This window comes from Tachysurus vachellii, chromosome 26, assembly GCF_030014155.1.
Source record: "Tachysurus vachellii isolate PV-2020 chromosome 26, HZAU_Pvac_v1, whole genome shotgun sequence".
NCBI lineage: Eukaryota > Metazoa > Chordata > Actinopteri > Siluriformes > Bagridae > Tachysurus > Tachysurus vachellii.
In genome coordinates this window covers 14219350-14233764 of record NC_083485.1, presented here as the reverse complement: position 1 = coordinate 14233764, position 14415 = coordinate 14219350, and the positions used below count along the sequence as shown (strand labels likewise).

The following is a 14415-nucleotide window of genomic DNA, read 5'->3' as shown; positions in this document are numbered from 1 at the left end:
TATTTATATACAACTACTTTAATATTATATTATAATATTTTATATGTAAAATCCCTTTTTTGTTTCCTTTTTTTATGTATAGATTTTGTTTAGATGTACACATTAAAACATTAGCAGTGTTACTTTAGTAATATTACTTAACAAATACTACATAACACATGAAGTGTTATAAGCTTCCAGGCACGTACTTAACTACTTACAGATCCGTACAGTTTACATGGCTGTGAATCATTAGAGTAATAATTTGCTTATTCTGTAAATATTATTTTTCTTTATTTCTTTTTTGTTGTAGATGTCAGATTATAGCGGATCACCAGCTATAAAGCGTACAGTGTATGTAGTGTCCTAACCCCCTGCAGTCTCCCTGTCCTTGTCTTGACACATAGGCGGATCCTCCCCAGCATCAAGTCCTTTGATCTGATGTGTGAGGAAATGGTCATTTGGGATTTAGTTAAAAGATGACAAGCTGTGGTGTGCGAGAAGGGACTGGGGGTTGGTTCGGGTGAGGGGCGTGTGTGCCGGAGTGTGTCTGATGTTAGGGCTTCGTTACAGGGTGAAAGAGTGTGCTGTCTTTTGCCACTTGGGTGTTAGTAAATTCCCTGTGCATTACATGGCTTTTGTTGGCTTTTTAAGGTGTTCAATATTATCTCTATTCACAATTCACTATTATTCACCATTTACTATCTTTCACATCATTAAGACTTAATGAATGTAATGATAGCAAATCTGATTGTGTGCATTGTATGATGCACTGCGATTTGTTCATAATCCAATTACAAGCCATGTAAATGATTCACATTAACAATGATTCTAAGTTAATTAACACAATTTGTCAGATATCATTTTCAGTTTCATATAAACACATTAATTGTCATGTTACAAGGGACAGAAAGAATCATAACACACATATTAATACTGAATATTACTTTTAACTGATTAATATGATACGTATATAGACCTACATATTCAATTGCTCATTTCACACCTGTACATGTGTACATACAATTTTGTCTATATTGTATATGTCATTCTGTTACACTGTGGAGCTTCTGTCACTAAAACAAATTCTGATTCTGATTCTGATTCATATAGAAATGTATGAATCCAACACTGACCTGGATAGAACTGTACATAATGAAACAAGTAGTGCTTAACATTTAAACTCTGTAATTTAGAATTTTTAAGTAACTATCACTATTTTTTTAATCAGGATGATATTTGCTTCTCTTAGAAACCTAGGGATTGCTTTTGAGTGAATTATTTTGTTCATTTATCACTGATGTGTTGCGCCGGCACGTTTACAACACAAGAGGGCGACAAATTTAAAAACTCCAACATAATACACATATAAAGTAGACACAGTGTCTCTGCTTCGTTGCAATAATTAACAAACAAACAAACAAATAAACAAATAAACAAATACAGCTATGTGCAACAGTTAAGTAACAGTAGTTAACAGTAATTTTCATGTATGTGCAGAAAGATTTTTTTGTGATGCATTATTCTAGTCCTAAAGCTGTTCTGAGAATATAAAAGAGATAAGATGAGGAAGTTTATTAAAAGATTCAGCATTTAAGTTATTTAAGAATATTTATATTACTGATCACATATATTCGAATCGATCGAATGTGATACGTGTTTTTCATTTGTATTATTTTCATCCGAATTATTTGACTATTTGTATTATTATTTTGGATTATATTTACTTTATTAGTATTTCTATTATTATTATTATTATTATTATGATTAATAATATTATTATTATTACTATTAATATTATTATATTTACTATTATTATTACTATTACTATTATTATTAGTAGTAGTATTTCTTTATTTTTAATTGATTTTTATTTAATATTTTTAATAAAATCATCTACTTTGATTTTCGTTTTAAAAAAAAAAAAAGGTGCTTTAGATGAATATAAAACAGTGTCTGAAAGTTGTAACTAAATTAAACATCAGTAACTTGACAGCCACGAGCGTGTGGAAAATAAAAACAGGAAATGAAACGTCATGCGTCACGGGGCGTGTCCTGGTTCCTGCTGTTTTCATTTTTGCAGTATTGCGTCACAAGCGTGTCGTAAAGCAGGACGAGGCTGGAGGAGCGAGAAATGACGGGAGGTTTGCCGGGTCGGGGGGCGGGGCTTGAGCGTGGTGGGCGTGACTTAGTGTGGAATACAGGGCGTGGTTTTTGTCAGCTCTCTGTTGTTGCCAGGCGCTGTTGGGTCACTGCGTGGGAAGTGCTGAAATTTCACAGCGTCACAGCTTTCGACACCATCGCGGCAGCTCGGCTTCAGACTTCAGCTTAGATTGTTCTGTGAACTGAGTCAGCTTGAGGAGCTTAAAGGAGTTGAACAAAGTGAGATCATTAAAGCTGAAGAAAAACGCCGGCTCGCTACTTACAACAACTCGGATCGCTCATCGCTTCCCTGTGACTTTGTTTATTCATCTACAAGATCTGTCATCTTCTACTTTAGCAGCTAACACAGCTAGCTTAGCACTCATCCAGCCAGTGTGGGCCATTAGCAGCCACTGTCGGCTCACGTCGCCGGGGTATCAATCGCTGTGATTTCACACCAAAGTCAACTAAATGATTATGGAGAGGAAGAGGATCGACTGCCCGGCTCTTCCTCCGGGCTGGAAGAAAGAAGAAGTGATCCGGAAGTCTGGACTCAGCGCTGGCAAGAGTGATGTTTATTATTACAGGTAACATTGTAACGAGCAACAAGATACAAAGTAGCGTCCTGGAAACTTCCCTTTAATGTCCCGTTACTTTGTAGACGCTTTGATCTTCAAACGCGATCCTTTTCTTTAACTGCTCACCTTTTTATTCTTCTTCTCTGATAATAACAAAGTTTACTTTATGGAGCTTGAATTCATGAGAAAACTTTTAAACGATGATTTAAAAAGGTGGTGGACTTTTAACACGTGTGATTTGAGTTGAGCTGTCAGGAGTGTTTTCCTTTGACTCGTTGTTCTTTTAAATGTCAAGACAACACGAATAGTTGTTTTTTTTGCTTACATGACGTTTATGTTTTGTCTATTTTTAGTTCAAAGAGAAGTTATTATTAAGACACTAGTGTGTTTTACTGACTTATGCATTGATGTAAATAAAGTCAAGACTTCGTGAAGACGAGGATTGGGTTCAGAAACCTCAGAGCTGATTTGTTTTTCTTTCTGTCACAGCAAGTTGTGACGTCTGTAGACTTCTGTGTGACTACAGAGCGACCTGTTGCACTTTTTATCCATTTACGTTTACATTTAATTATGTGAAACATCTGCGGTGAAAACGGTCACGGTGTAGAAGTTATAAAGGTCGTTCCTTTACACTCTTTCGTTTCTCTCTCTCGCTCTCTCTCTCTCTCTCTCCTTCTCTCTCTCTCTCTCTATCTGTGTCATTGTCTGTCTTAAAATTACGCGTCACAGCACTGACGCTGGTGACTCTTTTTTTCTTTTTCTGTCTTAAATAACCTGGAGATGACGTGGCGCGTCAGCTATACAGGTCCTTGTGGACGTTGTTGCTGTAAAAACAATAACATATGCGTTTATTGTTATCCTGTGATTTGCAGCTGCTGGTATGAAAATACCGTAATATAGACGACACCTTCTGACTAATCAGATTCCTGGAATCTGTTCCGACTTCTGACTTCCTGACAGTCGGTACGACGTGAGGAAACTGTGTCCTTTTGTTGTAACGGCACAGTTTCACTCGCTGATTTCTCTTTGACGAGATCTGTCGCGTCGTGTCTTTATAGATATCGTGAAAATCTTCGAATTCGAAGCAGACACATGTAGGTGTGATATGGTACAAAATGTGTCGACTCACCACTGGCTAGAATTGTGGTGGAACGTATATAGGAAGTGCTTTCGCTTTTAAAAGGCGGCCCAGGTGAAGGCAGAACATGAGCCAGAAAATCAGGCTGAAGTAACCGACGTGGTCAGAGTCATTTCCTCGGCTCGCAGACCACCATTGTTCTTCATTTCTCATCTCAGGGGAAAAAAAAAAATCAGAATGAATGTGATGCAAACTTTGTTCTGCATTTGAGCCAGAGTCAGGACACACCTGCTCGTAGAGCCGTGCTGATTTCTCGAACCGTTGTGTGCTGACGAAGACGCCAACGAAGCGAAAATAACACTGTTGTGATGGACAGCATGTTTTTAGATTTTCTTTTTTAGATTCTGAACCTAATTCGTGAGAAATCTCAATCACCAGCTTCAAGCAGGAGGCTTTTAAAGGCTTATAATTCTCACCTAGGTCTAGATCCTCGTCGTCTCTCCCGAAGTCTATACGTTTTGATTTTATTTTATGACGTTAGCTGTAGTGTTTTTCATTTTTGCCTTCGAATCGAAGAATTGCTTTCGGATTGTTTCCGTTTGCTTCGACGTAACGATATGTTGTGAGGAAAGCCACCTTCTGTCTGTGTTTGTGTGAAACGAGCGCTAGCTGCACGCTGATCTCCTGAGAGCGAGGCCTCCGAGTGTTTTTGGTGTACCATCACTTCCTGTGTGGCTGTCCCGCGTCGTAGTGCTACGTTACAGGCCTGGGGTTTTAACTGTGACCGTCCTCTCCTTCCACAGTACGTTTCACAGTAGTACACGCTGCCTACTTTTCCCCTCGAACGGGTTTTAAATCACATTTCCTCCTTTTTCCATGACACACCGAGAAACAGTACGATAACAACACTTCTTTTTTAAAGTTCCTGCTCTGATAGATTGATGATAGCAGTTTTTTTTTACAGCACTGCAATAAGCAGAACAAAAGCTGTGAAGTGGCTTTTCTTTTCTCTTCTTGTCTTTTTTTTTTTTCCTCCTCCTCTCCTTGCTCTCTTCACGAGTCAGTGGTGTTCGCGTTCAGCGGGGGAGGGGTGTTTGCCGTGGCTGGTTCTGAGGTGCCGTGATGGCGAGGAGAAGCCTGTAAACCGATCCTTCGTCACTGGTGGTGTCGATTGTGTAGGTGTCGTGGTGTTGTGGCGGGGGAAGGATTGTACGTCAAGCTTTCCATTAAAGAAAGCCTTGCTTCAGTACCTCATGGCGTACGGTCGACATTTTGAAGCCGATGGTGTATTTTCCGTACGTTAAGCTCGAACCGATCCTCGGAGAGGACTGGAAACACACATGAGGACAGACAGGTCTAATACGGCCTGCTGTCGAAGCAGACGGTTCGTTACAGGGTGTGGCGCTCGTGTGGAAAACAGGGTGTGGAGCGCTGGGGATCTGGCCGAGCTTCTTCCTTTTGAGTTGCACAAGATGCTGTTTTTCAGAGCTTTAGGCGTTCAGATGTCTGCTGTGGAGCTTCGGTCCATGTGCTGGACTTATGTAATACTCTCACTTTAATAGCACACGGTGTCAGTCAGGACGTCAGCGGCCTTTTATATCCCACATGGACATGATTCTCGATCAGGGAACCCAAGGAGCTCGGAGTCGACCGGTTAAAAAGCCAAACCGTTAACCTTAACCAATGAAAAATAATAACAGGAGAACTGCACAAGTTGTACTTCTGCCTTTAGAGAACATGGTGTACCTTTTAAAGTAAGCACAAAGCTTTATTCAAAGAAAACACACACACACACACACACACACTCACACACACAAGATACGTAATGAGGAGCATGAGGAACTTACAGGAAGTGTTTTCACTTCTCAAATCAACCCAGGTGTCGTCTGCGTAAAGGCCAGGAATCATGGTGAAGTAAACGAACCGAAACCAAATGTGGATACAGAAACTTGTTTCCTGGTCTCTAGACCGCCGGCATTCCCGACGTCTCAGCCTTAATCTAAGGTCCATTCTACAATCACTATGTACTTAAAATAATGTACAGAAAAAGATAGTTTCCTCAATTGTAAATTTTTTTTATCAAGCACCACAGAACTGCTAAAAAGCCAACGAACCAGAATCGCCTAATAAAACGAACACATTTAAACAAATAGCTTTCACTTATAAACAGCCTGCGCTATCCGTATGTACATTCTACTTCCCCCTCAACTTCGCGTCCGTGAGCCGGATGTGATTGACAGATGAAAAGAGAAAAAACAAACATAGCGAGCGGTAAATGACGGCTCAGTAAGGCCTGGTGTTTTTGTGAAAAACATCGCAGCCTAGACGCGTAATCGTCGGTCCGTAAAAACGTCAGATTAAAAATGTTTTTTTTTTTTTTTTAAAAATGTAACACATTCCACTGTCTCTACACTCGCTGTCGAAGCTGCACTGCTACACGTTTCAGGATGTAACACGTCAGTTAAGAATCCAGTCGAGTGTCCGTTAATATGGAGACAATGTCTCCTTGATTTAATTTCTCACGACGCTGAAATGCGGTGCGTCAGAAGCCGTACGAGTAACGTCGCTAATCAAAGTGTGCCAGCACGAATCGCTGATTCAAATCACTCTTTGCTGTGTTACATTTTTTTTTTTACATTACAGTCGAAATGAATCATGAATCAGCTCGATTTGACTCAGTGTTGTGTCAAAGATTCACTTATTTCTATTTCAGATCATTAAAATGATCACTGCAATTTTTTTTGATCAGTTTTTCATTTTGATCAGAATGACTGATTTGTTGTCATGGCGATGAAACGATTACGATTCCTCTTCCAAGCACCAGGTCCGACACTGGATAGTACTGCTCGGCTGGCTCGGCTCGTCTCGCCCCGACAAATTACCCACAATCCTGTACGTCATCGTTATGACTACTACCGAGCGAACTGTGTCGTACTGACGGACACGTTATGAAAGTAGAGTTTGAGTTAACCTCCAGTATGAGTAGTATGGGTACGAGTCATGTTGCCAGGACTGGAAAGGCCCTGGTTGGTTGTGAGGTCAAGCTCTTTGTGAACGTTCGAACCGAATCCACTCTGTTATCGAGATAAACCCTGACGTCCTGTGTCTCTGCCTGGATGAAGCATTTTTAGCACTTCCTGTCTGTATAATGACTGCAACTCTTTCGTCTTGTTGCTTCTCCTGACAGTCGACGACGTACCCAGATAAGAGATGTGCCTTATTTAGATAATACAAAGTGTGACCTGTATTCTAACTGCCTCAGGATCGGCACGAGCGCAGAATCACGTCGCTTGTGCCGCTAACAGTGGGTCAGTTTTTATTGCTAAGTTCTGAGATGTATTTCGTAGATGCAAACGCCTCCCAATGTGAAGCTTCAATTTCAAGCGTCAAACCTTCATTTCCTGTTTTTGAACTCTGATCTTTCGAGTCGTGACCTTGTGTGTGTGTGTGTGTGTGTGTGTGTGTGTGTGTGCGTTGTGTGCTCATTCAGCTTTTTCCCATTAGGAAGGTTTCGATTAAATTCAGCACTGCACACTTCCTTCTCAGCGTCAGCAGTGCTACATGATTGTGGGGGTTTTCCCCGTTTGCACAGACACTGAGACCAGTCATGGGGCTGATGGTTCTGTCTGTCCAGTTGTTCACAGGTCACTGTGGTTTTGAGTTAAGATGCAAATCTGATCTCGAGCTAGCGTTTTTTGCTGTACAGTGAGTTTGTCACCATACCGTTCTCTTGCCTCCTTCAGTCATGAGGTCTGACTCATCTACTGAACATCTACATCCACCACCACCACCACCACCACCACCACCACCACAAAAAAAAAACCCCAACAAAAATCCAAGTTCATTCTTCAGTAAGAGGTTGTTGCTTTATCCTGGTCAGGATGGTCGTGTCTCTTCTGGGAACACTGGAAACCAGTTAGGAGTAAAGGAACCTAAATGAGGTGCCAGGCTCATCACTACACAAACACATTCTCACAGTCAACAATCAGAATGTTTCTGAGAGGTAGAAGGAAACCGGAGAACTCAGAGGAACCCCGATGCAGATGCCGTTGGAACGTGCGAAACACAACAGAGAGAGAGAGAGAGAGAGAGAGAGAGAGAGAGAGACTCTGAGGGATCAACAATGCTAGCCAATGAGCCACCAGTTCAACTGGTATAACTGCTTAGCGCTGTACCTGTAATAGACCTGAATCGACGTATCGGCTACTTTTCCTTAGATGAACTAGATGATATAAAGAAAACAAATCTGTGTACGGCTGTGTGACATCCGTGATTAGGAATGTCCTGGCTTTCCCCACGTCGAGCTCATTTCCTCTTTCTCTTTCTGTGTGTTTCTGCTCGGCTGCGTGCGGACGTGGCGTTCCTGACCCGCTCTGGTCTGATGTAACCACATCGTCCTTGGCCTCGCCGCTTTGATTCGGTCGACGCGTCACTCCGAGCCTATCGCTCCTGGCTCGAGATCTCTGATCAGGGAATTCTGGGAAAAAAAATCGCACCATCCCAGGACCATGTTTGAGTCCAAATCCATGTCAGTGCTTGAAAAGAAGAAGCGCTTTATAAACACCTCTACCTTTGGACCAGTGGGTGGAATAACAGAGTTGGCTAATCCCCTTAAGGCATTATGGGAAACCAGCCAACTGCGTGCTTCCTGTTTGTGTTGATTGTTGAATCATGAATCCCTCTGGGCTGAAGTGATTTGCCTGCTGTACTTTCACTGAGTCATTCGTAATAAAAGTAATAAACGCCGGGCCACCTGCGAAAGCTCTCGAGACTCGAATTCTCCGACTCGGAGAAACCGGACTTAGTCTGAAACTGTGGTGCGACGTTGATGATCGTCTCTAACTTTCATCCTGAAATGCTTTTATTCTTCTAACACCGATAATAAAAGGAAATAAAACGCAGCTCGTCGTCTGTCGCGTAAAAAGCGACGACGCTGGAGACTCGTTCTTTAAATGTTAATCAGAAGTTAATGTCCTTAAATTAAACATCACCTTGTGAGAGAGATTTGATTTCTATTTGTTTTTTGTTTTATCATATGGAGCGATGCGTCAAGCTTATAGGACGTGTGTGAGGCTAACGTGGAATCCACGGCGTCTCGTTAGCCTCACACACACACACACACACACACAGAACCACGGTGGATGAATAATTGAGTGCTATGGTCGGATCTCGCCGGGCCTCCCTGCTGCACTCCTGGTTTTATAAGGAACACACGTTCACTTTTTGCAGGAAGAATGTTAACAACAGCATACACACGATTTCGTGGTACATTTCTCTTTCCGAAATGACCATCAACCAGAGCAGCGAATGTGGTAGGCTAGGCGAGAGCAACGAATTCGCTAGCAATACTCTCACCCGCGCTCTTTCTCTCACCCCTCCCCCTTTTACACACAGAAACACACTGCTCTCATGGTTGGCCTACGCCCTTTTAACGGGGCAGCCGTCTCCTGCTGTGCCCTCTGAGAAGTGCCCCGGAGCCTCGCGGATCTTAGCTTGGGTTTAGGCCACAATTACGCAGCACTAGGCTTCATGATTTTGTTTGTTTCATGACGGAACAGCGACGGCTTCCAGGCTTCACGCCGCGTCCATATGGTCGTGCGTTTCTGTTAGAGGAAACGCACCCTGTGACTTCGCTCACCTTCCTGCTTTCTCACCGCACCACGACGTGTGTGACACAGTACGTTCTGAGCTTTAAAAAAAAATCGCTCTGGGGTCTCAATGACGGAAAGATCGTCTGAGGATCAGCGTGTGGTTTTCTGTGTGGGAAGGACAGTGTGTGTCTTCGATTTGACTCATCCGTGACTCATGCGCTCTGTCTCTGAGTCTCAGCCCAACTGATCTGTCTCCGGCACTCATTTCGTCTCAACTCTTTTTGACCAAATAATATCTAAAGTCCTTCAAACTGTGGACAAACACGTCCTCTAACTGACTGCAACACATCCTAATAACAATCTACACACTGACTCATTTTTATACTTTGTTCTCTCTCTCTCTTTCTCTCTCTCTCTCGCTCTCTCTCTCGCTCTCTCTCTCGCTCTCTCTCTCTAAAACACACACACACACACACACACACACACACACACAAACGCACTGCCGTGCTACCTGATAGGCATCTCGCCACCGTGTCAACTGCTGCTTCTGCACTGTTTCGCTGCGGCTTTGCAGCTCTTCTCAGAAGCGAACTGACTGACACCCCCCCCACCCCCACCCCCTCCGTTTTTTTTTTTTTTTTTTTTTTTTTTTTTTTTTTTTTTTTTAAATCTCCTTTAATATACTGTTTTCAAAAAGAAAAAAAAAAAGCCATCACTCTTGGTCAACTAGTTAAGTCACATTTGCATGATCTTAAATACAAATTAGGTCCCTTGTTTAACAGGGAAACAATTATATATTTATTTATTTATTTATTTATTTATTTATTTATTTATTTATTTATTTTTACGGTAAGAGATTACAAGTTACATTCTCTGCAGATTACGAGTCGAATTATGAGTCATCAGTGTGGTGTGAACAGTAAAGGAACACAACTGTGTGGACAGGAAGAAGAAAGAAAGAAAAAAAAAGTTCTTGTCTCCTCCCAGAACGTCTTATCTGGATGACCTCCGGTACCTGCTGTAACCGACTCGGCTGCTCAGGGGTCGCGACCTTTACGTCTCCGCTTACGCGCTCGAGCCGAGCCCGAGTAGCGATTCAAACCGACGGCTTCACGATTAAAAACGTGTGCTCGTCACGTGCGCCGTTAGTTAGACGTCTTCGAGGTTTAGAGAGATTACCCACGTCCTCGTGTCTAATCCGGCGGATTTAATTAATTATTTATTTAAAAAAAAAATAATAAAATATCACTTTGGAAAAAATAATCATCTTCTGTTTCTCTTTTTTTTTCTTTTTCTCTGTAGTCCATCAGGGAAGAAGTTCAGAAGCAAACCTCAGCTGTCTCGGTACCTCGGCAACACGGTGGACTTGGGATGCTTCGACTTCCGCACGGGAAAGATGATGCCCAGCAAAATCCAGAAAAACAAACAGAGGCTTCGCAGCGAACATCTCAGTCTGTCCAAGGTAACAGGACGAACAGCCGTTCTCCAGAGCTCAGGGTATCGTCTGTGCCCAGGTTCACGTGTCGGTTCTCCACGTGTCGGTTCTCCACGTGTCGGTTCTCCACGTGTCGGTTCTCCACGTGTCGGTTCTCCACGTGTCGGTTCTCCTCATAGCTCCTAAAACTGTAGCAGGAGGTGGACGGCTGTGTGAGATTCAGCTCAGACGCTTCTATAACATTAATTATACAATGATAAAATACTGTAAGAAACTGAACATTAGCACTAACACTACACCATACAGTCATACTGTAAGAAACTGAACATTAGCACTAACACTACTCTATACAGTCATACTGTAACTGAACACTAGCACTAACACTACTCTATACAGTCATACTGTAACTGAACATTAGCACTAACACTACTCTATACAGTCATACTGTAACTGAACATTAGCACTAACACTACTCTATACAGTCATACTGTAACTGAACATTAGCACTAACACTACTCTATACAGTCATACTGTAACTGAACATTAGCATTAACGCTACACCATACAGTCATACTGTAACTGAACATTAGCATTAACACTACACCATACAGTCATACTGTAACTGAACATTAGCACTAACACTACTCTATACAGTCATACTGTAACTGAACATTAGCACTAACACTACACCATACAGTCATACTGTAACTGAACATTAGCATTAACGCTACACCATACAGTCATACTGTAACTGAACATTAGCACTAACACTACACCATACAGTCATACTGTAACTGAACATTAGCATTAACGCTACACCATACAGTCATACTGTAACTGAACATTAGCACTAACACTACACCATACAGTCATACTGTAAGAAACTGAACATTAGCACTAACACTACACCATACAGTCATACTGTAACTGAACATTAGCATTAACGCTACACCATACAGTCATACTGTAACTGAACATTAGCACTAACACTACACCATACAGTCATACTGTAACTGAACATTAGCACTAACACTACACCATACAGTCATACTGTAACTGAACATTAGCACTAACACTACACCATACAGTCATACTGTAACTGAACATTAGCACTAACACTACACTATACAGTCATACTGTAACTGAACATTAGCATTAACACTACACCATACAGTCATACTGTAACTGAACATTAGCACTAACACTACACCATACGGTCATACTGTAACTGAACATTAGCACTAACACTACACCATACAGTCATACTGTAACTGAACATTAGCACTAACACTACACCATACAGTCATACTGTAACTGAACATTAGCACTAACACTACTCTATACGGTCATACTGTAACTGAACATTAGCACTAACACTACTCTATACAGTCATACTGTAACTGAACATTAGCACTAACACTACTCTATACAGTCATACTGTAACTGAACATTAGCACTAACACTACACCATACAGTCATACTGTAACTGAACATTAGCACTAACACTACACCATACAGTCATACTGTAACTGAACATTAGCACTAACACTACACCATACAGTCATACTGTAACTGAACATTAGCACTAACACTACACCATACAGTCATACTGTAACTGAACATTAGCACTAACACTACTCTATACAGTCATACTGTAACTGAACATTAGCACTAACACTACACTATACAGTCATACTGTAACTGAACATTAGCACTAACACTACACCATACAGTCATACTGTAACTGAACATTAGCACTAACACTACTCTATACAGTCATACTATAACTGAACATTAGCACTAACACTACTCTATACAGTCATACTGTAACTGAACATTAGCACTAACACTACACCATACAGTCATACTGTAACTGAACATTAGCACTAACACTACACCATACAGTCATACTGTAACTGAACATTAGCACTAACACTACACCATACAGTCATACTGTAACTGAACATTAGCACTAACGCTACACCATACAGTCATACTGTAACTGAACATTAGCACTAACACTACACCATACAGTCATACTGTAACTGAACATTAGCACTAACACTACACCATACAGTCATATGTCAAACCACAGGAATCCTTTAATGTTACATGATACACATATTACATGTGTATGAGTTGGTCCCATGCACTTCCACACTACTTGCACGTGTGTGTGTGTGTGTTAGTCATAGGCACTTTCACACTTCTTGCACTAGTGTGTGTGTGTGCGTGTGTTAGTTATTTAGACACATGCACTTCTTGCACTATGTGTGTGTGTTATTTAGACACATTTACAGTACCTCTTGCACTGGTGTGTGTGTGTGTGTACTGGTCACATGCACTTCTGCACTTCTTGCACTAGTGTGTATGTGTGTGTGTTTGTATTAGTCATAGGCACTTTGCACACTTGCACTAGTATGTGTGTGTGTGTGTGTGTTGGTCACATGCACTTCTGCACTCCTTGCACAAGTGCGCGTGTGTGTTAGTTAGACACATGCACTTCTTGCACTAGTGTGTATGTGTGTGTTTGTTGGTCACATGCACTTCTGCACTCCTTGCACTAGTGTGTGTGTGTGTGTGTGTTTACATGTCAGCAGCTGCCCTGATCATTGTGTCACCCGGACTTAGCAGATAACAGCAGAACTCCCTTGTGTCATGCAGGACCTGGCACACTGACAGAGAGAAAGAGAAAGAAGGAAAAACACCACACAGAAGCTACTAGTAAGCCACCTACAAAGCTGCTACTGTCGCTCGCTTAAAAAGAAAAAAATCAAGCAGGCGTGAGCTGTAGAGTCCAGCAGGGGGTTTTACACACCACTCTTGTTTTTCACTCTATAGACTACACGCATGACTGATCCATTCAGCTCCATTCAGCACCGCTCTTAACGCTCGTTTCGTAACCAAACAAAATCTGAAGCTAACGTTAATGCAGTCGATCGGGATCGTAGACAGTGATGTCACAAAAATGTAAACGATAATAGAAAAACAAACAAATAAAAGTGAATATTACAAAATAGTCCATCATTAAATGTCCAACTGCACTGAAATGCATGTGACCTTCTTACTATTTATGTTTTAAATCATGTAACAGTAGTTATGGTTTCCGTATGAGCGACCGCTGTTTCACTTATTCTTTTTAGTCAGAATATTGCTTCTGAATACTCGATTCTGATTGGTCAGTTGGTGTTGATGTGTCCCCTATAAGAGGAGAAAATCTGGCTGTAATCTGATTCGCAGGTTAATGTTACTGCTCTTGCTCTAAGGCGTCTAATATCGCTTCCATAGTAAGTGTCGTCTTGGCGAGTGAATATTTTCATGCGCTCACTTATATAAGGTAACAGGAAAACGCTGCTTTTATAAACGGCTCGTGTTGATGGTAAGAATTAACAGGTTCGCCGAGTTCACGCCTGAGCGGAAAAGAACACAATGCAAAAAAAATAGTTCCTTTATAATGATGGTGCTGTTTTGACTTTACTTCTTGCTAACACGTACGTCTGTGTCTGTTTTTTGTGCCCTTTGGAGATTACGTGTGTGAGTGTGTGAGTGTGTGAGTGTGTGAGTGTGTGAGTGTGTGAGTGTGTGAGTGTGTGTGAGCATTATATCTCTTGC

At 41.5% G+C, this 14415-nt stretch overlaps 1 protein-coding gene across 1 annotated transcript in view; it reads left to right on the top strand.

Moving 5' to 3' along the window:
- Window positions 1-2197: 2197 nt before the first annotated feature.
- The window catches only part of mbd2 (methyl-CpG binding domain protein 2), a 33314-nt gene continuing 21096 nt past the window's right edge, over window positions 2198-14415 (top strand). The window contains exons 1-2 of the mRNA XM_060862646.1: window positions 2198-2708; window positions 10671-10830. Coding sequence (XP_060718629.1) covers window positions 2593-2708; window positions 10671-10830 — 276 coding nt within the window. The 5' untranslated portion in view covers window positions 2198-2592. The remainder of the gene's footprint in view (window positions 2709-10670; window positions 10831-14415) is intronic.